Raw genomic sequence first — 27,893 nt, forward strand, 5'->3', positions numbered from 1 at the left:
CTTTTTTTTTTCATTTCTCGTATTCTCTTTTCTATGTTCTGTAGAAAAGAGAATACAGGAACACTAATCTTAAATTCTCTTCTTCTTCTTCTTTGAGTGCCATCTCCTATCGGACGTTAGTGACCACCTTTGCAAATTTTGAGCGATCCTCAGCCACTCTGAACGGTCCCTCAGAGCTCATGCCAGTCCACTGTTTGTTGTCTGCCAGCCAAGATTTTCTTTGTCTTCCTTGTCCTCTTCTTCCATTTATCTTCCCTTTTATAATCAATTGAAGTATATTATATTTTTCATTATGAAATGAGTGATCAAGATATGCAGTTTTCCTTCTTTTTATGGTATCTAAAAGTTCACGTGATTTCCCTATTTGTTCCAGTACTTCTTGACTGGACGTTTTTGCTGTCCATGGGATTTTTAACATTCTTATGTTATAACTACATCTCAAAGGCTTCAAGCTCTTAAAGGTCCAAGTTTCTGCACCGTACAGCAGTACAGACCATGGGTGCTCTAAGCTCTAAATTTAAATTGTGGTTATGCAGTCCTGATTTCACCAGGAGAAAATTTTTTTCTTGCCATTTCAATTCTAACTTTTATTTCCATTTCTGGATTACATTATTCATTTATCCAGCATTTGAGATATTTAAACTTTGTCACTTTTAATATTTGTTTCCAATTTAAAGAAAGTGCTGAAATAAGAATTGGTTTCTTGCTTATGACATGAATTTAGTTTTGGTGATATTTATTTTTAATCCCATTTTGTTCACTCTCTTCGTTCACTAGTTCCAGGAGATTTTGAAGATCCTGAATATTGTCAGCCAAGAGTTATCACCATATTGGATGTTACTGATGATTTCACCATTTATGAGGGTAGTATGAAACGTTCTTGGCCTCAACCATAGATGGCAACACTATCGGCACAATTTTTTTTTTTAAATTGGTATATCTATCATAAGCATCCATGTGAAATTGCAAGTCATTCTATCAAGTAGTTTATTTTATACAGCTGTCTGAAGCAAAAGTGTTGTCTGTATCCCTAGATAAAATTGAGTATCGTGCGGTTATAAAATTCTTTGTATAAGAAGGCTTAATGCCAAAAGAAATTCATTTAAAGCTCATAAAAGGTTATAGGCACTTTTCTCCATTTTCAACAATTAAGAAATGGGCTGCCGAGTTTAAACATGGCCACATCAGCCTTGAAGGTGATCCACGTGAAGGACGTCCAATAAGTGTAACAACACCAGAAATCATTGATCAAGTGCATGATATGGTATTGGATACCGGCGAGTCAAAATGCATGAAATTGCTGAGACTATAGGCATTTCAAAAGAACATGTAGGATATATTTTGCATGAAGAATTGCAAATAAAAAAACTTTGTACAAGAATAGGTGCTGCGCTTGCTCACAGCAGATCAAAAACGCACTCACATGAAAATCTCTGAACAGTGCTTGGAGCGTTTTAACAATTTTGTTCACTCTTTTGTTCAATTTTGTTTTAACAAGAATAAAACTGATTTTGTGTGTCGATTTATTACTACGGATGAGGATCGGATTCACCATTACACACCAGAATCCAAGCAGCAGTCAAAACAGTGGACAGAAGCCGGTTGTTTGGTGCCAAAGAAGACAAAGTCAGTTCCATCAGCAGGAAGGGTCATGGCATCAGTGTTTTGGGATGCTAAAGACATTTTGTGTATTAATTATCTTGAAATGGATAAAACAATAACCAGGGAATATTATTCCAATCTTTTCACCAGAATAGACTAAAAAAATTCGTGAGAAAAGACCAGGTTTGCAGAAGAAAAAATCATCTTTCATCAGGACAATGCACCTGCCCACAAAGGTGTTTTGGCAATGGGAAAATTAAGGGATCTGCACTATGAATTGTTGGAACATCTACCCTATTTCCCAGATTTGGCTCCCTCTGACTTCTGTCTCTTCCCAAAACTAATACTCTTTCTCACTGGTGAGCGTTTTTCTTCTAATCAAGAGGTGATTGCAGCTGTAGAGGGGTATTTTGCAGATCTTGCTGAGAACCACTACAGGGATAGGATAATGGCACTGGAGCATCACTGGAATAAATGTATTAGTCTTAAAGGAGATTATGTTGAAAAATAAAAATAATTTTGAAATTATAAATTAGTTTTTCATTGTTAGGCCGAGAACTTCTCAGACCACCCTCGTACATTAATCCCTTCCTCCCTTCCTTTTGAGATTTTTTGAAATATGGCTTCTGAATATATATAAAAAAGAAGAGGTGACAGCACACATGCTTGCCTTACTTACTCTATACAAACTTCCCTCACCGACCTTGGAACACTACTCTACCATTTTTGGATTAGTGCACCTAAACCCTCTTAAATTCTCAGTGCTCTTTAGAAGAGAGCATTTAGTTAATTAATAGCCCATTTTTTTACATACCCTCTTAATTTGCTGTCTGACAGTTTCTACATTGGGTCTCTTATACAAATATTCCCATGAGTGTTGTTCTGCAAACCTAGCATCCCTTAGCCTTCCTCCCCCCCTCCATTTCTGCTTAGCTTATAGCAACAAAAGCAACAGTTGTCCAACATCCGTTTACAGTTGAACTGCTGGCTTACCAAACCAGTTACTTCTGGTCACCATTCATTCCATCAAACTCATAAATTATATATTTAGTTTCAGTCCATTTTTGCCACGAGTTGCCCCAGTCCTGAAGATACTTCAGATGCAAATTTTGTTTGCTTACACTTGGATAAAGGATTAAATTAAATATATAATTTATAGTCTAACCAAGTGAAAAAACTTCCAACATCTTTCTCTAATCCAGAGTAATTTAATAATAAGAGTGTGACACCTTTTGGCAACTGGCATATGGAAATATGACTTCCGCATTGCTTCAACCTTGGTATCACCTCTGGGTCTGGTTCCCACTGAAGAGACCTCAATAAAGGTGGAAACCATTCTGGGTAGTGACCCTTCCCATGATGCATGGCATTATACATGTCTGCAAGGAGATGTGCTTCGCATTATGGGATACTAAGGAAAGTGATCAGAACTCAGTCCACCTTTGCCACAAGTTTCCTCAGTCCTGAAGATACTTCAGATGCAAACTTTTGTTTGCTTACACTTGGATAAAGGATTAAACTAAATATATAATTTATAGTCTAACCAAGTGAAAAAACTTTCTCCATCAAACTCGGTTCTGTGGAATAGACCTACCCAAGAGTATAGCTTCCACTGCTTTAAGTACATGACATGTTTAAATATATACTAGAATAACATAAACCATCACAAAATGATAGAAATAATTTGTATTTAAAAAAAAAAAAAATTAATGGTGGAATGACTCATTTCTGAATACATAATAATTTTAAATAGATGACCTGGAGCTACATTTTTATGAAATTTATTTATTTTTTATTTTAATTTAATTTTTTTTTTTCAGGAAATAAGTAAGTTAAATATTGAAATGTTATCAGAAAAGGCCCACACTGATGAATTATTGATGCAACAAAGTCAAAAGCTGAAAAATGAAGCGGTTAGTGCATTTGAAATATGTTAATTTTTATTACTTAAAAATTTTGAAAGCAGGTACTTTTTTTATCTTCCTACAGTCAGCACTCACTATAGTGCAAACGCCATTATAGCAGACTTTCTCACTATAACAAAACCATTTCTGTGGTGCAAGTGGACTGAGATTATTTACTTGAGAATTACTTGAGAATATTCAGTTATATAGAAATTACACAAATAAAAATATTATGTAATGTAACATTTCTGTGCTATAAATCTTTGAAGATTTAAAGAATGAACCATAATTTGCCAATATTTCAAGCTTTTATAAATTTGATTTGCATAGTTCCATATACCACCACTATCAGTAACTGCAACTAGTCATGATATTTTCACCACTATGATCTACACTTCTCTTACAGTTATGGGGGAGTTTTCTATTCACTGCAGTCATTGCTCTCTCCTTCCTTCCAGCAACAGTCTCTTCAACTGACTCACATCAAAACCATTTAAATGCAGTCCATCTGTTATACAGTTTTATTCATCCCACATGTTCACAAACTGCACTGCTTTCTCCTTGCACAGCGCTGCAAGCATACCATTCATAATCTTTGATCTCTGCCTCAACTCACTGTTTCATACCTGGGCAAAAGTACCACCTTACATACCACACAGTTATCTTTTACCCTCCTCAGCAACTTCCTGATATCCAAACTTGTGTTCTCCTTGTTCCCAACCAAATAATTTTTAGTTAGGAACAAGGAGACCACTTTGCTTGATTACTCCTCATATCCAATGGCTCTATCACTCTGCTCATTCTACTTCCAGAAAAACTAACCTTTTCACTTACTATAACTCTAAAATTGAATCCCCATACAGGGCTAGCTACTCTCAAATCATTCAATACCTATTTCAAATGACCCTTTTTCATTCTATTCTTCCTCACACTTTCATGTAAATATGTAATTCTCATCATTTTACTCCTCATATACTTTTTCTCTTCCCTCATCTGCACTAACTTCACTTTTATCCATTATGTACACTATGATATATTGCCTGTGTGCATTTACCTGTGTGCACATTGTTCCCTGATGATGATGACCATTTGGCAAAATTTTGGAAGTATTAAATTATTTTAATTAAATATCTTCTACTTCAAAACAGCCTTCTGAAAAATGTCACTGTGTAGAAGGATTTGACTGACAATATGGGCAAAGAACACTGGTTGTTGAACAGTGTGACGTGCAGCAGCTGGTATTCTTTGGATCAACAATTTGAATTAAGAATTTATGTTATATACGTAAGAATGTGCTGGAAATTTTATGAGACTAGGGAAAGTGAACAGGGAGATCATGTTCAAAGAACATATTTTGCAAATAGGCAAAATAGCACACAAGAATTTTGAAACCATCTAGTGAGTAGAAATGAGTAAGTTGTCATCTTCTTTATAAGATCTTCATTGGACTACCTCAGACTACTATGTTCATATTTGGATGTCTCAGTTTCATGCAGATAAGGAAATGGTGGAGAGGATTTAGAGGTGGTGATTATAGTGGCAGCAGGTCTGTGGAATATTCAGTATAAGAGAATATGATATAAGCACATAATCTACTAAAGAGATTTTATAGGGCAGATATAGAAGTTTTTTAATATATGGTATGAGGAAAGAGGAGGTCTTCCCTGGGAATTGAGTAAGGATATCATTAGCAGGGATATAAAGTATAGATATTTTGTTTGTAGAGCAGAGGATGAGCAGAATAGACTACCAGATGGATTTCTAGTACAATTTTAGTTCATGCAGAGGTATGATAGTCACAGTGTGAATAATGGTATGGGCCTCTTGTAATGAATCCCAGGACTCCATTAAGATGCCAAAATAATAATTCTACTAATAATAAATGATGTAGTATTCAAAAATGCATTATACATTTAAGATATATCTAGCCACATACATTATACATTTTTTATGTTCATTCTTAATAAACATAAAAAAAAAAAAAAAAAAAAAAAAAACTAACACTTCATCTGTATATAAAATATAACAAAGTAAGTTCTCAGAATGCCTTTTAGTCTTCAGAAATAGTTTGCTTCAATGTAGATCCATATACTTACTTTTTCTGCAGGTTTCTGCAAGTGTTTTTTTATAAATATACTTTGCAAAGCAGTTCCATTAACAGAGAGTTCCTTGTTCTATCATAATAATGGGCAAATATTTTAATGAATCCGTATTAAGATTTGTACAAGTTAGTATAAGTGCAAGAGAAACTATGGATATCAGCAGTTTAGGGTGATGCAACAGTGAAAACGTCAATCATGATTTGAGTTGTATAAGAGGCTTGAAACTGAGTCAGAGTGGGTGATAAATCATGAAAATGTCAGTATAGCAAAATTATGGGGACTACTCCTGTGTTGAAGTAATAAATTCAGAGCAATATGATATATTATTTGTGCTACTTTTTTTCAGATAGAAATAGGCACTGAGTAAGATCTTTAATTTTTTAGGAGTTTAAAGGTAACATTAAGGCACTTGTGTAACATTCTGTTAATTTCCTGATACCCCTTTAATGCATATAATGGCTAGCATTATTAATCTCTTTATTTTTTGGTATGATCTTGTAAAGAATTTTTTTTTTTTTTTGCTCTTTATTTATGTATGTTTTGCTGATAATTTGTAATTCATGATTTAGAGCTTTCTGATCAGACATTACTATTACAATCCCGAGACCCCATGGAGTCAAAAAATCATTGCAAGGGGCCCATTTGTCACTCACACACACACACACACACACACACACACACACACACACACACACACACACACACACACACACACACACACACACATCTCATCATACTGTGCTTTAAATACATTCAGATTTTCTGCTGACACCACACTAAAAGGCAATGCACCCCTACCTCCTTCTGTCCACTAGACGTTGTAACTTGCATCTTCTCAACCTTGTTTCAAACTCAGCATTCCAGAAACCATTAGTCAATTGCCCTTTCCAATATCTCTTCATCCTTTTGAAAATCAGGTGACCAATTCTATGCACAATAGTCCATATGTGGCCTAATCAATGCCTTATACAATGGAACCAGAATCTCCTTCTGAAAGTCAGTGTCTAATGTATCATTGCCAGAATATGGCAGTGTCCTTTAAATTTTAGATCCTTATCCACTATCACCCCAAGATCTCTTATTTCCTCCATCTATAATAGCATATCTCCACCAAGTGTAAACTCTACATCCCATTTTTGTTTTCAAAATTTCAAATTGAATTGGCATTCCCACTCCTGTGTCCATTCACTCAGTCTGTTCAAGTTCTCTTGTAAGACCAACATCTACAAACAACGGAATGTTCTCATTCAAATCTTCTCTGATGCAATTGACATATAGGTTAAACAGCAATGGCCCTAAAATTAGTGCCATTGCTGTTTAACCTATATTATAGAGGCATGCAAATAGTGACTTTCCTCTTCTGGGATATTGTTCCTGCCTACATAACTTGCTGATATCTATCAGATAGCCAATTTCTAATCCATTGCACTAGTCTAATATCCAATACAATCTGCTGTAGTTTGACTATCACTTCTTATCATGTGGTAATTTATCAAAAGCTTTTGCAAAGTCAAAGTATATTACTGTGTATCCATCTCCCTTGTCCAATGCAGCTATTACCTTATTGTAATAAGTAAATAGATTACTGAAACATACCCTCCTTTTAGGAAATCCATGATGCCTATCAAAGATAACACCACTGTTGTCAACCCAATTCTGCATCCTGGTTCCCACTAACTTTTCCAACACTTTAACCACAACACCTGACACAAAAATTGGTGTATAATAAGATGCTTTGAGTTCTGTTACCTTATAAAGTGGTACAATTTTCTCTTCCTTCTACTTCTTTGGAACTTGATCCAATGAAAGACTCATCAAAAAAATATGCCAAAGCAGATATCAAATCCCTGGTACATTCCCTCAAAATATGTGATGATATATCATCAAGTCCCACAGCTTATTAAAATCTAGTTTAATAAATTCCACATATAACCCTTGCTCACTCACAGTCTGTCTCTTCTCAAATTCTCCATGATGTCACATTCACAAGGATGAAAGACCTTTATGAGTAGCTTATTTAATATCTCAACTATATCTTCTGCATCAGTTATTCTTATACCATTTTCCATTTTCTCCAATCAGAGTCATCCAACCATAATCATCCTTTTCTTTGGTGACTACATATTGAAAGAACTCCCTAGGGTTATTTTTGGCTTCATTAGCTAACTGTTGCTCATACTATGCTTTTGCTACCCTTACCAACTGAGTCACCCTCCTTGCCTGTTTTTCATAATCCTCACAAAATATATTGCATTCTTTCTCTGTATTGCATGCTAATCTATTTATTCATCCATTTTGTACCTACTTTATTTACCCTTCTGAACCATCAAATACATTTAAACATTGCTTCTACTAAATAACTCTTGAATAGTATCCAAGCAACATTGATCTCCTTTCCACTCAACTTCTCATTTCATGCTACAGCTGCAAGCTGTTTCCTGAGCTTTTCACAACCACCAGTCTTGTAGTTCTGCATATTCTACATGTAATTCTACCCTTTCTTCACACTAATGGGACTTGGTCTTTGAGTGATGGTAGGTCTATATGTGTAGGCTACTGTCCAAGCGAAGACATTTGGCAAGTGTAACTAGAAATGAAAACATAATCTGGTTTTCAATTTGAAAGGTGAATTGTGTGCATTTGGGTTGTTTGTTTAGGTGCTTGAGCAGGGTGTCTCAAGTCTGGTGATTGCGGGGCCAAATAGCGAAAATTTTATCTTAGCCAAACTTTGGGTTTCAAAGTCAAGGAATACAGAGCTTGTTGTTCAAAAGCCTGCATATAAAATTTGGGTATAAGAGTAGATGGTAGTGAGATTATGGCCATGCCTTTGTTTTTGTGGATAAAATTTTTTCCATGTGAAGTAACTAGAATGTAGTAAATCGACAAAGAGAGCCATGGTCTGATGTGGAAATTTGTTCTGTAAAGGAAAACCAATGTCAATAGCTAGAACACTTTTGGTAAGTATACACATCTAAAGAGAGTAATATATCACCTTTGGTGAGTATGCTGATCTTGATTCTGTTTACAAAGTACTGTGTGTTTTTATATAGGAGGAGGAAATCACATAAATCCTTGAGTGTTGCTCCTAGTTTCTTGGTTAGGTGATAATTAGGATTGTCAATATCTTCAACTATCGACCCAACTGGTGCATTATTTTCATATATTTTTTGGATGAATTGAAATGCTTGGGGTATGCCTGTTTTTATGTTACTCCCACAAAAAGTTGTAGGAGTGTTAATGTACTATAAATCTATAGTACATTAAGTCATAGATATATGAGGGTGGTCTGAAAAGTTCTCTGTCTAACAATGAAAAAACTAATTTATAATTTCAAAATTATTTTTATTTTTCAACATAATCTCCCTTAAGACTAATACATTTATTCCAGTGATTCTCCAGCAACATTATCCCATACCTCTAGTAGTTCTCAGTAAGATCTGCAAAATGACCTCTCTACAGCTGCAATCACCTCTTGATTTGAAGAAAAATGCTGACCAGTGAGGAAGAGTTTTAGTTTTGAGAAGAGATAGAAGTCAGAGGGAGCCAAATCTGGTGAATGTTCAAACAATTCATAGTGCAGATCCCTTAATTTTCCATTTGCCAAAATACCTTTTTGGGCAGGTGCATTGTCCTGATGAAAGATGATTTTTTTATTTTCCAAACCGGGTCCTCTCTCACGAATTTTTTCGTCTCGTCTGTTTAAAAGATCAGAATAATATTCTCTGGTTATTGTTTTAACCTTTACAAGATAATTTGCAAAATGCCTTTAGCATCCCAAAACACTGATGCCATGACCTTTCCTGCTGATGGAACTGACTTTGTCTTCTTTGGCACCAAACAACCAGCTTCTGTCCACTGTTTTGACTGCTGTTTGGATTCTGGTGTGTAATGGTGAATCCAAGTCTCATCCATAGTAATAAATCAACACACGAAATCAGTTTTATTCTTGTTAAAACACTCCAAGCACTGTTCAGAGATTTTCACGTGAGTGCATTTTTGATCTGTTGTGAGTGAGCATGGCACCTATCTTGTGCAAAGTTTATTCATTTGCAATTCTTCATGCAAAATATATCCTACAAGTTCTTTTGTCGCAAATTTCACGCACTTTGACTTGCCAGTCATCCAATACCATATCATGCACTTGATCAATGATTTCTAGTGTTGTTACACTTTTTGGACGTCCTTCACATGGCACAGCTGGTACAGCCATGTTTAAATTCGGCAGCCCATTTCTTGATTGTTGAAAAAGAAGGAGAAGAGTGCCCATAAACTGTTATGGACTTTGAATGAATTTCTTTTGGCATTAAATCATCTTATACAAAGAATTTTATAACTGCACAATACTCAATTTTATCCATTTCAAGGGATACAGACAACACTTTTGCTTCAGACAGCTGTATAAAACCAACTATCTAATAGAGTGACTTGCAATTTCACATGGATGCTTATGACAGATGTACCAACTTAGAAAAAAAAATAGTGCTGATTGTGTTGCTGAGAGCTTTTCAGACCACCCTTGTAGAATATAAGAGAATTAATATATTTCATCCATTGTTGTGGCCTGTTAAGTGGTTAATGTCCAGACAGTATTAACTATATCAACGATTGCTAACAGGCTCATGCCCATCCCCCATTAATGTGAACGTGTAGATAAAGGATTTGGTTTTTCACTTTCAGATTTCACTTCAGTTCAGCATAATCCATGTTGTGGTGCACTGGTCATCAGTTCCATCAACATTCTGTGGTTATCCCTAGACATTAGTCAGTCTTGGCTATCTCAAGAAGAATATCTTTTGTTCCTTTTAAGTTTTTTTATTTGCCATAGTATAGTTGATGGGTGGAATATATTGTCTGAGTTGCAAGGTTAGAGATTGCAAAGTTAGCGACAACGAACAGATTAAGTCACCACTTTAATGTGTAGTCTATGCAAGAAGGAGGGTCTTCCCTGATGAATCTTTGACTCTGCAGGGGTTTAATCCTAATAAGAACAATATACTGATACAAAGGAGGAAAGATGAATTTCTCAAATGCTAGAAACTGGACTACAGTCATCTGTGTTAAAGAGGAACAACATTCAGTAGACTTTTAAGCATGTGATTGAGAAAGATTAAAATAAAACTGGGCTTCATGACTCTAGAACAGAAGAATCTTATTAAACAAGCTGAAAAACATTAACAGGAATTTAGGTCTCCTATTAGTATACAAGAACAACAGGGACTGGTTCTATATCAATTCAGTATTCTTAGTAGCAGAACTTGTAGTCATCCCGGAAAAGATAATCCAAAGTGTAGTTTTTGTCACTAACTACAATTTTAACTGTATTAATTTCATGGATTATCTCATTAACTCTAGTTTTCTTCATCTCAGAAATAGAGATTGTATTTTCTGATGGCTTTTCATTTTAAGAGTCAGGGTTGGTAAGAGCAGTGGGACTATTTTGTTAATGAAGAAGAAACAGGTAAGTGATGAACATTGGCACTTTTGTTCTAGATCTGTTTGATGTTGCCAATTGTCAGTTTCAAATAATGTGAGTGATCTAAGGGTTAAGTAATCTGTAGGTTAGCACACAGTCACCTCTTACATATTAGCTGATTTGGTTAGCTCAGTGGATATTATCTCGACTCTTCAAGCAATAGGTGGTAGATTTTGAATTCTACTATGTCATGAATAAACGTTTCTTTAGGTGGTAGATTAATTTGTTTCCCTGTGAGACTACTGCCCTGCTTATTGAGGGTGTTAGTCTCACTCTCCATTTTAAACTAGATTTCTAGAGCATGGTTCCATATCATCTTTTATTTTTTCTGCAAATTCCTCCATTAAAAGTTGTGAAACTATCATACTTTTTTTGCTTATGGTAGATGGGCTGAATTAGATAATCCAGAAACCCGATCTAGAACCAAACCTTTTATTTAAAAATAAAAATAAATAAACATTTTAGGCATCCACTACCAGGATGATGGTCTTATACCAGTCACTGAAAAATCATCTTCCACCTAAGGTTCTTTCATAAACATATCAGATTAATCCAGAGGGGATTATTGAAAGAGGAGAAAGTGAGAGGGGAAGAACCCATGGTTTGCTTGTTGGAGGGGGAGGAGAAGGTGATGCTCTCCACTTGGCCAACTAGACAAACACCTAATCCTTAGTTTACCCATGGTGCTAATGTACTGAAAATGTAATGAAAGGTTGTATAGGTTCACAACCTTTCATAGTGGAGTTTGTATTTAAAAATAAATAAATAATAAAATATACAAATACTACTATAATGAATGCACTCACTGTAGCAAACTCCCTAATAAAAAAATAAAAAAAAAAGAGGTCTTGGCCAAAACTTAATAGCAACGAAATTTGCATTGAAATTTTTATTTTTTCTGGAAAATCTAAAATGAGCTATTTATTTGCTCACTATGAATTCACTTCTGTGAGATTTAATTATATGGTATATTGATACTCACCAGTGGTAACGAAGTATGTTACTATTATAAATGTTTAGTTATTTATTGCTCACAGGTTCATGATATGTGTATTTCTAATTGAATTTTCACTTATTTATTTATTCATTTCATTTATGTAATTTTTCTCACTCTTTTAGGCTCAGAAGTCTAAACAGTTGGAAGAAAAAATAAAACTTCTTCAGGAAACAAAAGAATTTCAAGAGGTTGGGTTTTTAAACCATTAATGCTTAAAGCTGTAATCATTTTCTTAGTTTTTTTCAATAATATGCATTTAAATATGTTGTTCTTCAAATGTTTGTTCAGGTATATATATATATATATATATATGTGCTCACTTTTTTCCATTTTTTACTGCTGCTTAAGTGAAAGAAAAGTATAATCGTAAATGCTATCCTACTTTTATTCTGATTTAAGAGTTCTTTAATGAATTTAGAAATAATGAATAATACTAATGAAGTTAGTCTGCTCATAGATCTGGAGCAAAAGCTTCAGATCTATAAGTAGATATATAGGAGCTAAGAATTCTAGGTGGGGCATTTGTCCTTTAAAGATGGTGAAAATATAGATAATATCATATGCAACAAATGGTGAATATGGTAGTTAAACTTCTTGAGGATATGTGCAACTTTTTCTGTAGTGAATCTTCTTCTTTCGGCCAGTCTTCTAATATCTGTGCACCTCTTTATAGTAAAACATCGTTGTGGCTAAGTGTGCTCTTGCATGAAAAATGCAGTATACAGACAGACCTGATTAAGTAAGGGTTACTTTCCTCAAACTTTTCATACCAAGATTATTACAAAGTCAGATTTAACCTATCCCATCTATTAATAATAATACTCTGTTTTCAGTATGTGTGTATACAGTGATCCATTAACATGTTTTAAAGGTTATTTCTATTAGTTCTTTCATTCACAGAATTCACACACAAATTGGATTTCAATATGTGATTGTAGTACATTAATGCAAGCCACGAGTCTACAAGCCACCAAACGTCCAATGGACTCAACAAGTCCTCCCTCTTTTGAGCCACCCAACTATATATGCGGGAGACTTCAATAGCCACCATGAGTTATGGAAGTATGCTCAGAATGATGAATGCGGCATAACCCTCGCCGACCGGGCTGAGACTTCCAATATCTACTTGGTCTTCAACACTAAAGAACGTGGCACCTTCAGATAAGCAACATGGAGAAGAGACTATAATCCTGACCTCTGCTTCATCACTCTAATAACATGAATGTCACTGAGAACTCTTCCTGCTCAAAGAAGAGTTCTCGGTGACTTCCCTCACAGCCAACACCGACCTGTCCTCCTTGAAGTGGGCATAAAAATACCTCTTGTCCGATCAATTCCCCGCCCGAGATGGAACCTTCGAAGAGCTGATTGGGAAAAATATGCCATTGACCTTGACAAGTGTGTTCATTTCATATCTCCTGCACCCAATAACTACAATTGATTTGTAGGAGCTGTCATCTCTACAGCTAAAAAACATATCCCTAGGGGCTATAGAAAGGAGTATATCCCTGGATGGAATGAACGGAGCAAACAGCTCTACGAGAAATTTATGGAGAACAGTGATCCGGAAATCGCAGAAGATCTCCTCCATGACTTGGACGCAGCAAGACAACAATGCTGGATCGAAACAGTTGAGGGACTGGTCCTCAGGCACTCCAGCAGGAAGGCCTGGAGTGTATTACGGAAGCTAGGAGGCGCTACAACGATGACTACTAAAAAGACAGATGTCACACCAAACCAAGTTTCTAACCACATTACTAGAATCTCGAGATGCCAACGTGATAAAAACCATACCATTAAAGTTAAAAGAGAAACCAGAAGGCAAAACTACAAGACGAATCAGAATATCCAAGACCCCTTCAGCGATGAGGAAATCAACAACGCACTAGCTGATACAAATACAGGAAAGGTCCTAGGGTTTGATGGAGTTCACCCGGAATTTCTTATTCATGCTAGCAAAAATACCAAAAAATGGCTCGCCTGTTTCTTCTCGGAAATAATGAACACCGCGTGTTGCCAAAGGAATTTAAGAGAGCTAAGATCATAGCCCTTCCCAAACCCGGAAAATCAACTAACAACCCAACAAACTATCATCCAATTGCACTACTAAGCTGCACATATAAATTACTGGAAAGACTACTGTACAATTCTGTTCTATCGGAACATGCTTGAACATGTTCCGATAGAACAGGCAGGCTTTAGGCCCAATCGCAGCTGTTGTGACCAGGTTCTGGTGCTGACATCATACATTTGAAGCAGGCTTTCAACAAAATCTTAAAACTTCTGTGTTTTTCCTTGATTTAACTGCTGCATACGACACTGTCTGAGAGAGAGGGCATGCTGTATAAACTAATGAAAGTACTACCGTGCCGAAGAACAATACAGCTTATTAATAATATGCTCAGCAATAAATATTTCTATGTTATCCTTAGAAAATATCAGTAATCAAAAGAAACTCAACAGCAGCCTACCATAAGGCTCAGTACTGGCTCCTCTCTCTTATTTAATCTATACATAGCTGACCTGCCAGTTTTTTTCTAGATGCTGACCTATACAGCATCTAGAAAATTCTGACATAGTGTTAGCCACCACAAATAGAGAACTAAGATGGACGGAGGAAACTCTCACAAATGACCTTGCTGCTATGCATAACTACTTTAAAAAATGGAGACTGCAACCAAGCCAAAGTAAAACTGAAGTGTCAACATTCCATCTCAGCAATAAACTAGCACATGACGAGCTGAACATCTGATTTGGAAACTCAGTTCTACACCATAACAAATATCCTAAATACCTAGGAGTTATACTTGATCACACCTATCATAAAAGAAACATGCTGAAAACACAGCTGGAAAAATTAGAACCAGAAACAACTTCATCCAGAAATTATGTGGCACTTCTTTGGGTGCAGCAGCAACCACATTAAGAACATTCGCACTCGGATTGGTTTATTCGGTGGCAGAGTACTGTGCTCCTGTTTGGCTCAACAGCTGCCATACCAAACTAATTGACTGCCAGCTTAACACCAGAATGCGACTTATCACTGGAACCATAAAAACAACTCCTATTTACTGGCTCCCAATGCTGAGTAACAATACCACCAAACCTACGAAGACATGATGCTCTACTACGTGAATATGATAAAATACTCAGAAACACTGAATTGCCTATACACAGTGACATACTAGAGCTACAGCTCAACAGACTGAAATCAAGAAAGCCCCCTCTCTATGAAGCTAAACACCTGAGAACGAACAAACTACAACACCAAAGAACAATGGAAGCGAACGTGGAGCATAAATACCAATGCTCAACTCCAAACTTGATTTGATAGGCATCATCTCAACATCCCGGGTATGGAACTAAGCTGAAAGACTTGAACAACGCTGAACAGGATTCGCACCGGACATGGAAGATGTGCAAGCTCTCTCTACAAGTGGGGGAAAAATTCCCTCACCGGACTGTGACTGCAGACACCCGAATCAATCAATCCACCACATCTCTACTGAGTGCAGTCTTCATGCATACACAGGCGAAAGAAATGACTTCCTGGAGGCGACACCGCCTGTTATAGACTGGATCAGCAACTCGATATTAACCTGTAAGTGTTTTGTTTGTTGAAAGTATAAGTGTCTTTGTTTTATTCTAATTGTTTGTCACTTACTTTCTGTATATTTATTTTGAACTTATGTACCTTGTAGATTGCCATACGCTAAATAAATAATAAAGTGCATTAATACATTAATGATATACAACATAAACAGTATGAGCAAATGAAAATTTAAAAAAAAAAAGTTTAGTTTGGCCATTTCATAAGGAAAGTTTCTAGAGATGACTGAACAGGCTTCTTTCTTTTCTTCATAGATCTCTCGATAACAGGCTAAAGCATCCTCTTCTTCATTTGAGCCAGTCCTGTTAAAATTTGTAAAGAAAGGGATGACAATCATGATTTTCATCTCTTACTTCATGTAAGTCTTTGTTCCTCTTCTGATTGAGTGAGTTTTTCAATTGATAATGTATTCCTATGAGAGTCAGTCAGTCCTTCATATAATGCTTGTCAACTTCTAATTTTAATTGTTTGGCAATCCTCACTATTTTTTCGGTAGATTTTTGTGAGTGGAAAAGAGGTGGAACCAAAGTTATGGCCAACAGATTTTGGAAGGGATCAGAAAGCTTAAATGCCATATAGACATGATGCAAGTTTCTTGCATTTCAAACTTTCAATGTCAATTATGAATGGACTTGCTACCGTTTTCAGCTTTAGTATAATGGCAGAAATTGAGGTGAAGTTTCTAATATGTATAACAAGTTATGCTTCTCTGTCTAAGCAGTTCTAGGCTTAACAGAAGAATCAAGCATATTGCAACTAGTATTATAATCTCTCTCTCCTTTTCCTTTTATACTAAAACTTGAAATAGTTACAAGAAGACAATCAATCCATCCAAAACTAAATGTGAACAAGCCCAAAGAGAACTTGCATAATGTACAAATGACAGCTGTTGAAACGCATATGATAGGTATGATACCAAAGTTATTGGTCATACCTTTTGTCCAACTCTGCTTCTACACTTTCTTTGTCCACTGGTGGTTCAATTTACATCATTACTTAGAGATAAAAACTGCTCTCTGGGTTTCTTACTATTCCTGAAGACATGTAGATTTTCCTAAAGAGGAAAATCTACATGTCTTCAAATCTGATCAATGTTAACAAGTTTCTTTTTTCTCTTCACTTTCTACCCATCCACAGTAGTACTGATATACTAAAGTTGAATGGCCTTTCATGGCTTGAAATTTATCTTAAAAAATAATACAATCATCATCTTAAAATTCCTGTCATGTATCCTCAAGGGGTGTACAGGATATGATAGTACTACATGAAAAATTTACATCATTACTAACTTCCTATCTAAATTTTCCTCCGAATCAGTCTGTTATTTATCAAGACTCCAACGTTATCAGATCTTATATTTCTATTGTCTAAGGCACTTTGTACCGTATCAATCCACCTATATCTTGGTCTTCCTCTGGGTTGTTTTCCTGCCAACCTGGCAGAGAACATGTCTTTATTAAATCTATCGAAAATAACATACTAAAATTGCATCAAAGGATGTGTAATTTGGAAAAACTCAGATGCGTGGTGATTGAAGAAGTTGAAATTTGAATTGCTGTTAGAAAAATAGGTGTTGTTTTGCAGACTAGAGATGGAAATAAATATTGTTGTGGTTGTCCATGTATATTCATGAATTGAATCTGAAAAGTTTGGGATGTTTACCTTCTTCCACATGTAATCTATATTTCTTTGCGTAACTTTAAACGTTTGTCATATAGTGATTTGAAATGAAATGATAGATTGTTCACTAAATCATACACATGGATAATTTCACCCTTTCTTTTGCAGATCATGCCTTTGCAGCAGTATTCTCTCTTAATTTTTGCTAGCCGTGTGCATGAAAAACATTTTGTGTGCAACTTTCCAGTCTCAGACTCAATAAGTGTGGGTAACGTGTGCTCACAATAGTGAAAGTCACAAGACACAAACTCTTAACTTGATATGCTTCAATGCATTTTTGAAAATTATGGAGACAACTACCGTGTTTAAATAAAAACTTTAGTTTAATATAACTAAAATCATAATATAACAATATAACAATGATATGCTTCAAATTGGTGACAACATCTTTGTTAAAAGATTTTGTATGTTGCATGTTAAATAATTCTATAAGAGCTAGTTAAATACTGCATATACATGCAATTTATCAACAAATCATTTCAAATTCTAGAATGGGAAATTCTATGCCTTTTTTTATATTAATGTGGTTTATGATCATATTAATGTTGCCTTTTTTTTTTTTTTTTTTTTTCAAATAGCTATAACCTATAAAATTGCAAACACTAAATTAATTTGCTTAAATCCAAGTAGCTACAAAATCCATCACAGTTTACATGAGCTCCAGTGATTGTATTCTACTGTGTAGACAGTAAACACTCTAAACAAATGGGCTTCTGTAACTTGCTAATGTCTGGTGGCAGCAAAGCTTATATGTTGACTATTAACTGTATTTGTTAAGGCTCAGCCTACCAATGTATCAATTGTAGTAGTTTATGCACCCCACATGGATAGGCCTGAAGAAGAGAGTGAAGAATTCTATGAAAACTTACAAACTGTTTTGGACTGCCTACCAAGGAGAGACATACTGTACATCTTAGGAGACTTAAATGCAAAAGTCTGAAAGAGTATGAGAGTCAGGCCGGAGTGTGGCATGTTTGGTCTGGGTGAATGTAACACCCATGGTGAAAGACTTTTGGAATTTGCCTGTGCTAACAGATTAGTTATTACAAAAACCAATACTCGTCGTGGATGCAGAAACATCCACGACAGACTTATACTTGGACATCTAACATGGATAGGTCAAGGCACCAGTTTGATTACATCCTGGCTCTCCAGCGGTGGAAGACAAGCATATCTGATGCACATACTTATCCTGGAGAAGATTGTGGTACAGACCATCAGCTGGTAAGAGCCAAAGTAAGACTAAGACTCCGAAAACTTCCAGGTCAGGCACATTCCACTAGATTGGATGTTAGAATAATTCCTAGTGGATTCACAGAAGAAACATCAACTCGGCTGGATGATGTTTTGGAGACCAATGAGGAAATCTCACCAGAAATGCTTTGGGAAGGAGTCAAGATGATAATACAGGATACAGCAAAGACGTATCTCGACCCAATAAGAAAATCAAGAGACCCATGGATAACAGATTCAGCATGGGAACTAATCAAAAGAAGGTGGTTGGAAAAACAAAGAGACACAGGGACTGAAGAATACAAGAGATTACATAGAGAAATCAGAAGAGTCATCAAGCAGGACAAGGAAAAGTTCTATACTAATAAATGTGAAGAAATAGAGTTCCAGATGAGAAGGCATAATTATAAAAGGATGTTTTATTTAGTTCGTGACTTAAAGCACAAGTTCAAGCCTAAATTGAATGTCATCAAAGACAGGAATGGATCATTACTAACAGAAGAGCTGGAAATCAAAAACAGATGGAAAGAATACTGTGAGGAACTGTACAGCAGAGTGGATAAAGAAAATGTGGAGTCCTCCCATCAAGAAAATTTTGATTTGGAACCTCCTCCACTTAGGCATGAAGTTGAAAGAGCAGTTAAGCAGCTCAACAGCAATAAGGCCCCAGGTGCAGATGAAATCTCATCAGAGTTAATTAAGGCCACATGGGATGGAAGGATAAGAGTGTTTCATAGATTGATTACAAGGATATGGGAGACAGGATCATGGCCTAGAGACTGGAAGGTCAGTTTTCATACCACTACACAAGAAAGGTGATAAGAAGGCATGCAAGAATTATAGAACTATTAGTTTGATATCTCATGCAAGCAAAATTTTATTGAAGATCATACTAAATAGGATTGAAGCCAAAGTTGAGGCAGAGATGCCTGAGGAACAAGCAGGTTTTAGGAAAGGTAAGGGCACCAGAGATCAGATCCTTTGCCTTAGACAGATCATAGAAAAATATAAAGAATTCAGACTCCCTCTGGTAATGTGTTTCTTAGACTACTCTAAAGCTTTTGACTGTGTTGAGCATGTGAAACTGTGGGAAGTAATGAAAAGAATGGGTTTTCCTCAACACATTATCAGGTTGATAGCCAACTTGTATAAGGAGCAAGAAGCCACAGTAAGAACAGGTGTTGGATTGACTGACTGGCTTCAAGTTGGAAAAGGAGTTAGACAAGGATGTTTACTTTCTCCTTACTTGTTTAGTATATATGCAGAGGACATCATGCGTGAAGCATTGGATGAGCTCAGGACAGGAATTAGGATAGGAGGTAGATTGATCAGTAATCTGTGGTACGCTGATGATACAGTACTCCTTTGTAATGACATGGAAGAACAAGGACTAATTCTTGACAAAGTTAACAAGATCAGTAATAACAGAGGACTTCAACTCAATTCTAGCAAGACAAAGATCATGGTTCTCAAAGGAAAAACAAACAGAGAAGCTCTCGAGAAACAAGTGTACCTTAATGGAGAAAGAATTGAGGAAGTCAGCAAGTTTGAGTACCTGGGATCCATTATTAATGTGAAGAATTGCTGTTCAGAAGATGTCAGAACAAGGTTAGAAATGGCTAAAACAACAGTCAGAGTCCTGTCTAAAATCTGGAAGGATGGATCTATCTCCATGGGAACAAAGTTGAGGATTTTAGATGCAGTTGTTTTTCCAACAGCGACTTATGGTTGCGAGACTTGGAACCTAAACAAGTCAGATAAGAAATAGATATCGGCTTTTGAGATATGGTGTTACAGAAGGCTGTTGAGGATATCATATACTGAAAGGCATACAAATGAATGGGTGTTAGAAAAGATTAGTAGAACTTTAAGGCTCCTTAAGGATATTGACAGAAGAAAGTTAAAATATTTTGGACACATAGAAAGGATGGAAGGAGGCCTTCTCAGAACAGTAATAGAAGGTAAAGTTCCTGGAAAAAGAGGCAAGGGTAGACCATCAATGAGATGGATGGATGGCGTGTGTGGAGTGACTGATCTTCAGAGAGTTGAGGCTGCCAGAAAAGCAAACAACAGGACTACATGGCGAGGCCTGGTATGGAACATCATCGAGCATCGGAGTGACCATACGGCATCTGTAGATGCCCAGTGAACATAGAGAGAGAGTTAAGGAAATTACAACATAAACTAATATATTAACTAAACTAAATTAAAATAATACTTTCACCATTTCAGCAAAGTCAAATTGTCGTTATCAGGGAACAGAATACATATACTATCTACCAATAATTGTCCAAACACCCTTGTTATTTGAAGTTATGAACATTCTAGGTTTGTTAATAACATAAAAACTGGTGTATAAATACTGAGATACTGCTTCCTATTACTGGTGCTGTAGGAAGCAGTATTTCATCGTAGCAGTTGAATACTGGTGGTATGGTTCACTGACGTGAACTCAGTGGCTTTTGAGAAAGGTGTCATTGTGGGCTGTCACATTGGTGGCATGTCCATACGTGCCATTTCTGCTCAACTATCTATCTATCCCAATGGCTTTAACAGGCCTTTAAGGCCCACAACCTTCCAAGCATGCTTGGATTTCGTAACTGAAATACGAGGATAGAGTGGTCACTCCTATGCCTTAAGGTATTCTTGGCTGTATCCGTGTGTGTTCACGGGACCGGTTTGCCTGCTTGCGGGATGAAAAACACCAGATAAACTGGCAGAAAAAACCCTACTGCCTGCGCCCAAGACCGGCTAACTTGGCTACGGCTGAGGAAGATCCTTCAGCTCCTCACGTCTCCGACGGGAATCGAACCTAGGACACTCCTTCCCCAGGCATATGGTTGCGAAGCGCAAAGCCACTAGGCTAACTGCGCGGACATTTCTGCTCAACTGGAGTTTCCAAAATCAGCGGTTGGCGATGTATCAGCAAATGGAGATATTCTGGCATCACTAGTGCAGGAAAACACCCAGGGCAGCTACCAAAAATGACTGACAGGAACAAGAGGGTGTTAAAACAGGAAGCACACATAAACTGGCTACAATCAGCACAGACCATTCGTGATGAGTTCCAGAGCACCAGTAACACTATGGTGAGCGTTACTGTATGAAAAGAACTCCATTCGCTGGGTTTCCATGGAAGAGCAGCAGCACACAAGCCAAATATCACAACAACGAACATGGCAGCTTGCTTCTCCTGGTGCAAAGAACGTGTGAACTAGACAATTGACTAGTGGAAAATGGTACTCTGGAGCAATGTTCAATGTTCTGGAGCACTGTTTCCAGGATGTGGTGGCAGCCTGGTGAAAGCTTGTTACTATAGTGTGTTGTATCCACAGTGAAGTTTGGTGGTGGAAGAGTAATGGTATGTATTGCATTCAGCTGGTTTGGAGTGGGACCACTACTGGTCACTTTCCATTGTTCCATGAAGGCAACTCAGTACCTTGATATTCTGGATAATCAGGTGCTGCCTACACTGTGGAGTTTTTATGAAATGGATGCGTGTTACTATTAAGACCACAATGGTCTATGCTATGAAGCTGCAACTGTTATGAAATGGTATGAAGGGATGGGTGTTAAACGACTGCCCTGACCTGCATAGGGTCCTGACCTCAACCTCGTCGAACACCTGTGAGACGAATTGGAGTGATGATTGAGGTCCAGAGCAGCACATTCTTGATGTGTTGCTGAACTCGGTGCTGCTTTGATGGAGAAATGGAGACAATTTACACCTGATGTCTGCCGCACATTGGTGGAAAGCCTCCCTCAAAAGGTGCAGGAGATGATCAAAGCCAAAGGTGGACATACCCAATATTAGGGTTCACCTGCTGGTATCAATTGTAAATCGCTAAAGTGTCCGGACAATTATTGGTAGATAGTATAAGATATATGCACTCAGGCACTACACTAAGTAGTGAGGCTGAAGCATGTCGACTGAGAGTAAACCTGAAGTTCTAATAGTGTCCCCTAGTGGACTAAATTGGTCATCCTTGGCTGTTGAGTTGAAATATGGAAAATGAGCGCTTCCTAAATTTCGAGCGGTTTCATGCACTGTTTGAGAATTACTCTTAGTTGGCATGCTTCAGTCTCACCACTTAGTGTAGTGCTTGCGTGCATGTATCCTATTATATTTTGCTGATGTCAGCACAGCAAAAGCTGCAAATACAGCTCGGAGGATAATTGTGATGTTGAAGTGAACCTTGACATATAAGGATAAGAAAGTCATTTTGCCTCCTTATAAGGCCTTGAATAAACCACACCTGGGTGCACAGATTTGATCTCAGGTTCCAAGGGGATAAAGAAGCTGTGGAAAGGGTGCAAAGAAGAGTTATGACGATTATATCCAGATTATGGGATTTATATTATGAGGACAGATTATGAGTTACATTATGGATTACAGACTCTGGTTAACAGGAGAAAGAGGGGTGATCTGATAGAGGTCTATAAACTTTCGAATGGTTTATAGGATATCGTCTCATGAAATTTTTCATTATATGAAAGTTGGGTAGAGAACATGGGGGGGGGGGCATCCATGGAAGTTGAGTTTGTTTGCAGTCAATAAAGGGGTAAGAGCTAGGTTTTTATCTCACAGAACAGTGTGTGAATAGTTTGCCTTTTGGGGGTGGTGAGTGAATCTAGTGTGAATGAATTTAAGAGAGGGTATGACAGCTGGTTTGTGTGATTTATAGCCTCCCTTGATGAGTCTGTGACTCCCTGGTGTCTTAGATAATAATAACCAAAAGAAATCTTATAGACCTCCATGTTATTTTGTTTTTCTGAACTATGCTCATTGTTTCCTTGAATATATACTGATTTATTTTTATTTTATTTTTTATTTTTTATAATGGTGATTCCACCCATGAGAAGTTGTAAATCTATTGTATGTTAGTACTGTAGGGTAGACATTCCAAAAACCCTTGCTCTGGATCACTACTTTTAAAGTTGTTTCAGGTCTTCAGTATAGTGATAGTTTACACGGATGATGAAAATTTAATTAAACTGTCTTATTGTTATTTATAAGATGCTTGGTATTCACTCTTGATCTTAGATGGCTTCCAAAAAATAGTATAATTTCACATCTCGCAGAAAAATAGTCCTATATTGATAATATTGAGCTTTTGAAACTATGTTGTTTTCATCTAGATTTCCATTATCCTGTGCTTCTATAATCATATAACTAAAAGTTGAAGCAGTTTCCTAAAAATGATAAGGTGAGTTAGCCAATATCATATGGAGATGGCAAGGGTTTTCCCTTCTGGGAAACACGTTTTGCATTTCACATACAGGCCAAGTCAGCCAGAGAAGACCAACATTTAACAGACAAAAATACTATTAGTTATCAGTAGATTGCTTAGTCCATTCAGTGGATTAAGTAGTGTAGATAGTGAGTGGACAGACTTATGTGTTCGTCATACATGTTGTTTATTTCTTAACGGTATATATTAGAACACAGAAAAATAAGTAAATAATTAATTTATTAACTTATTGTTGATATTTTGCTGGTGATATAACCAGCATCTTCGCGTATTGTGACAAAACACAGTTTGTCACAATACGCGAGACTATAACAACATGGTGTAATCAACGGACTAGTTAAACAAAATTGTTGCAGAAACACAAAGACTAAAGTCCTGATTTTGGCGTGCTCTATCTGGAAAAAAAAAAAAAAATTGCAGCTATCACATAAGACTAGAGTCCTAAACAGAAAAAACCGGTACTAATTTTTTCTTAAGATGTCTCCCATATTTTAGGCAAATTTATACAGCCATATTTGTTGAAATTTGAAATGTGTTTCAGGGCTTCTGTTGCCTCTAAGAACAATCTCTCCGACTTGTAAGAGCTTCTGTGCAGTACTTTTGTGTTCTTCCAGTTGATCCTGTGTGCAGGGGTATCCAGAGCATGGTCTGCTAGGCCCGACTTGCCATAGTGATAATGCCGGACGTATCTTTTGTGTTCGTTGATGCGGATGTTCACAGTTCTTCCTGTTTGACTGTAGTAGGCTTGATTACATGAGCAGGGTACTTCGTAGACTCCTGGATGTGATAGAGGGGGAATGCTGTCCTTGGGTGAGCGGATAAGGGTTGCTAATTTGCTACATGGTCTGAATGTAGTGCGTAGTTTATGTTTATTAAGAATTCTTGAAATCTTTTCGGATGCACCTTTAATGTTTGGGATGGTGACTGTTTTGTTGTAGTTCTCTGTGGTGGATGGTGGGAGGGGTTTCTTAGGAGCGTTTAGTATTTTGTTTATCTTATGTGGATTATAGCCATTGGCCAAGAAGGTATGGCGTAAGTGAGCCAGTTCAGCAGCCAGAGCATTGTCATTGGAACAGATTGCTCTCGCTCTGGGTTAGCGTTTTTAAAATGCCATATTGTTGAGAAGTGTGATTGTTTGTGTAAATATCTCCCTGTATGTGTGGGTTTTCTAAAAACTGAAAATGATAAGGGAACCATCTGGAAGACGTGTGATAAGTGTATCCAGGAAGGGCAGACAGTTATTAGCTTCCAGTTCCATTGTAAAGTGGATTTTTGGATGTTGGCTATTTAAATGCGCTAAGAATGATTCCAATGTCTCTAGGCCATGTGGCCAAATAGCAAGCACATCGTCAACATAGCGTAGCTAAAGTGTTGATTTGAGGGTGGCTGTATTGATTGCTAGATTTTCCAGGTGTTCTATGTAAAAGTTCGCTGGGGGGGGGGGGGGGGGAGCCCATGGCTGTCCTATCCATTTGTTTGTATATTTTTTCTTTCCATGTGAAATATCCTGCATGTATTGTGAATTTGAATAGTTCAAATATATCGGGGGGGGGGAGTGTGACTTCAGTAGATTGAGGATTTCTATTAGTGGTACATTTGTGAATAGTGAGGTGAGATTTGTGGATAGTGAGGTGATCCTGCACACAGGATCAACTGGAAGAACACAAAAGTACTGCACAGAAGCTCTTACAAGTTGGAGAAATTGTTCTTAGAGGCAACAGAAGCCCTGAAACACAAATCTTAACAAATATGACTGTATAAATTTGCCTAAAATCTGGGAGACAGTCATCGTAAGAAAAAAGTAGTACCGGTTTTTTATCTGTTTAGGACTCTAGTCTTATGTGATAGCTACAATTTTTTTTTTTTTTTCCAGATAGAGGGCACCAAAATCAGGACTTTAGTCTTTGTGTTGCTGTTATAATTTTGTTTAACTAGTCTGTTGATTACACCATGTTGTTATAGTCTCGCGTATTGTGACAAACTGTGTTTTGTGCTCTGAAGATGCTGGTTATATCACCAGCGAAATATTAGCAATAAGTTAATAAATTAATTATTTACTTATTTTTCTGTGTTCTAATATATACCGTTAAGAAATAAACAAAGTGTTGATAGTGGTTTGCATGGTGTAGAGTTCCTTCCAGCAACAGGTCCTTGGACTCCATGAGGTGTCACTTAATAATAATATAATGTTAGTGTTAATATAATGAATGATAATGCATTTTAAATTATTAACTTTGTGGTAATTTCAAGTTATAAACCCTCGGTCCAAAAAGAAACCGAACTTTTGTTAGAAAATAAAACACGTACCAATTATAATTATTCAAATCATTTATTTTTTGGCATTTGGCAATATGTCAATTAATTTGGCAATGTCATTTAATTCATTAAATGAGTTTTTTCTATTGGTTTTTTGGGATACTGTTGAGGGTCGTGGTTACTGCCGCTTGAATATTTTCAATGGTGTTGTATTGCTTTCCTTTCATCGGCAAATGAAGTCGGGAGAAGAGAAAGAAGTCACAGGGTACAAAATCAGGTGAATACGGTGAGTGATCCAACACACAAACTTGATTTTTGCTCAAAAATTGTCTCACAGTGTTCGAACAATGAGATGGTGCATTATTGTGCAAAAGTGACCAGCTGCCTGCATCACGATATTCATTCCATACACAATGAATTCTCTCTATCAATCGCTTCAAAACTTCGAGATAAAACTTGCCATTGACCGTTTGGCCAGGTGGAATGAATTCTTTGTGGCTAATGCCCCTTGGAATCCTAGAAACAAATCAGCAATCCAAGCGACTTTTTTTCGGATGCCCCTCTTCTGGTGGTCTCCACTCAGCACTCTGGTGCTTTGTTTCGGGCTCATACTCAAAACACCATGTTTCGTCACCAGTAACAGTCGTTTCAAAGAAGCCTAATAATGCCATAATATATTACTTATTTATTCTAAGTTCTTTATGAAGTGCTTTCATTTAGCATGCTATTCGTTTCTGAGTCCTTACGAGTAGTTTTAATGAGGTCCTTGCAGTGTTCAATTTGATATATTTTTTGGTATTCGGTCAACTTGTGGGGAACAAATTGCGAATTCAATTTACGATGGCCCAAACTCTCTGTCAAAATGTTGTGCACAGTTGATTTTGGAATCCCAATTCATCTTCGATCAATCTCATGAACGATTTCGGGTTTTCTTTGATGAAATCATGCACTTTTTCAATGTCAATTTTACTCAGTCCAGTTTTTGGACAGCCTGGCTTTTCGTCATCCTCAAACGTCTTACGACCACTTTGAAATCGCTTAAACCACTCGTAAACTTGAATACGGGATAAGCATTCATCACCGCATGCTTTTTGAAGCATTTGATGTATTTTAGTAAAACGTTTACCAAGTTTAACACAAAAGTCGATCGCAGCTCTCTGTTTGAGACTCATTTTCCGACCGTTCATCAAAACACACTGTCACTCTTGGCACTATAACTCGGCTTCTAATGAAACAAATGTTATAAACAGTTGACACAACACTAATGAAGGTTGCTGCTTTCGACAACAAAAAGATACAACAGGTGTCGCCACTAGTTTCTTCTATTTTCGAAAAGTTTGGTTCCTTTTTGGATATAGTGTAATAATGCCATAGTATATTACTTATTTATTCTAAGTTCTTCATGTGCTTTCATTGAGCATGCTATTCATTTCTGCAGCCTAATTTCTAGAAATGGTAATACTTACAGAATCATTATCAGCAGCAATCTCAAGCACTGTGTGAACTTCGATCTAAAAACACAAGATTAACACTTGAATTGGAAAATCTTAAACTTACATCAGACCATTTCAAGCAGGTAAGCTACACCTCCTGTTCTTTTATTCATCATTTAATTGATTTTGTTCAGATGTAAGTCAAACAAGATCAGTGGACTATGGAGAATAATTAAAAAGCATCTGAAAAATGTATGAATAATTATGACAACACACTACTGTGTAAAAGAACTTATGTAATTAAAATAAAATTAGACCTCTATCTCAAGGTTCATCTTCAGGAATACACAT

The 27,893-nt window shown here is 36.7% G+C and overlaps 1 protein-coding gene across 1 annotated transcript in view; it reads left to right on the plus strand.

Annotated features, from left to right (window-relative positions):
- The window catches only part of LOC150102997 (leucine-rich repeat-containing protein 45-like), a 358,127-nt gene that overhangs the window by 307,105 nt on the left and 23,129 nt on the right, over window positions 1-27,893 (plus strand). The window contains exons 17-19 of the mRNA XM_090398041.1: window positions 3,423-3,515; window positions 12,201-12,266; window positions 27,578-27,685. Coding sequence (XP_090254167.1) covers window positions 3,423-3,515; window positions 12,201-12,266; window positions 27,578-27,685 — 267 coding nt within the window. The remainder of the gene's footprint in view (window positions 1-3,422; window positions 3,516-12,200; window positions 12,267-27,577; window positions 27,686-27,893) is intronic.

The sequence above is a fragment of the Typopeltis vanoorti genome, chromosome 9 (assembly GCF_054136105.1).
Source record: "Typopeltis vanoorti isolate ZY-2024b chromosome 9, IOZ_Tvanoo_1.0, whole genome shotgun sequence".
NCBI classification, from domain to species: domain Eukaryota; kingdom Metazoa; phylum Arthropoda; class Arachnida; order Uropygi; family Thelyphonidae; genus Typopeltis; species Typopeltis vanoorti.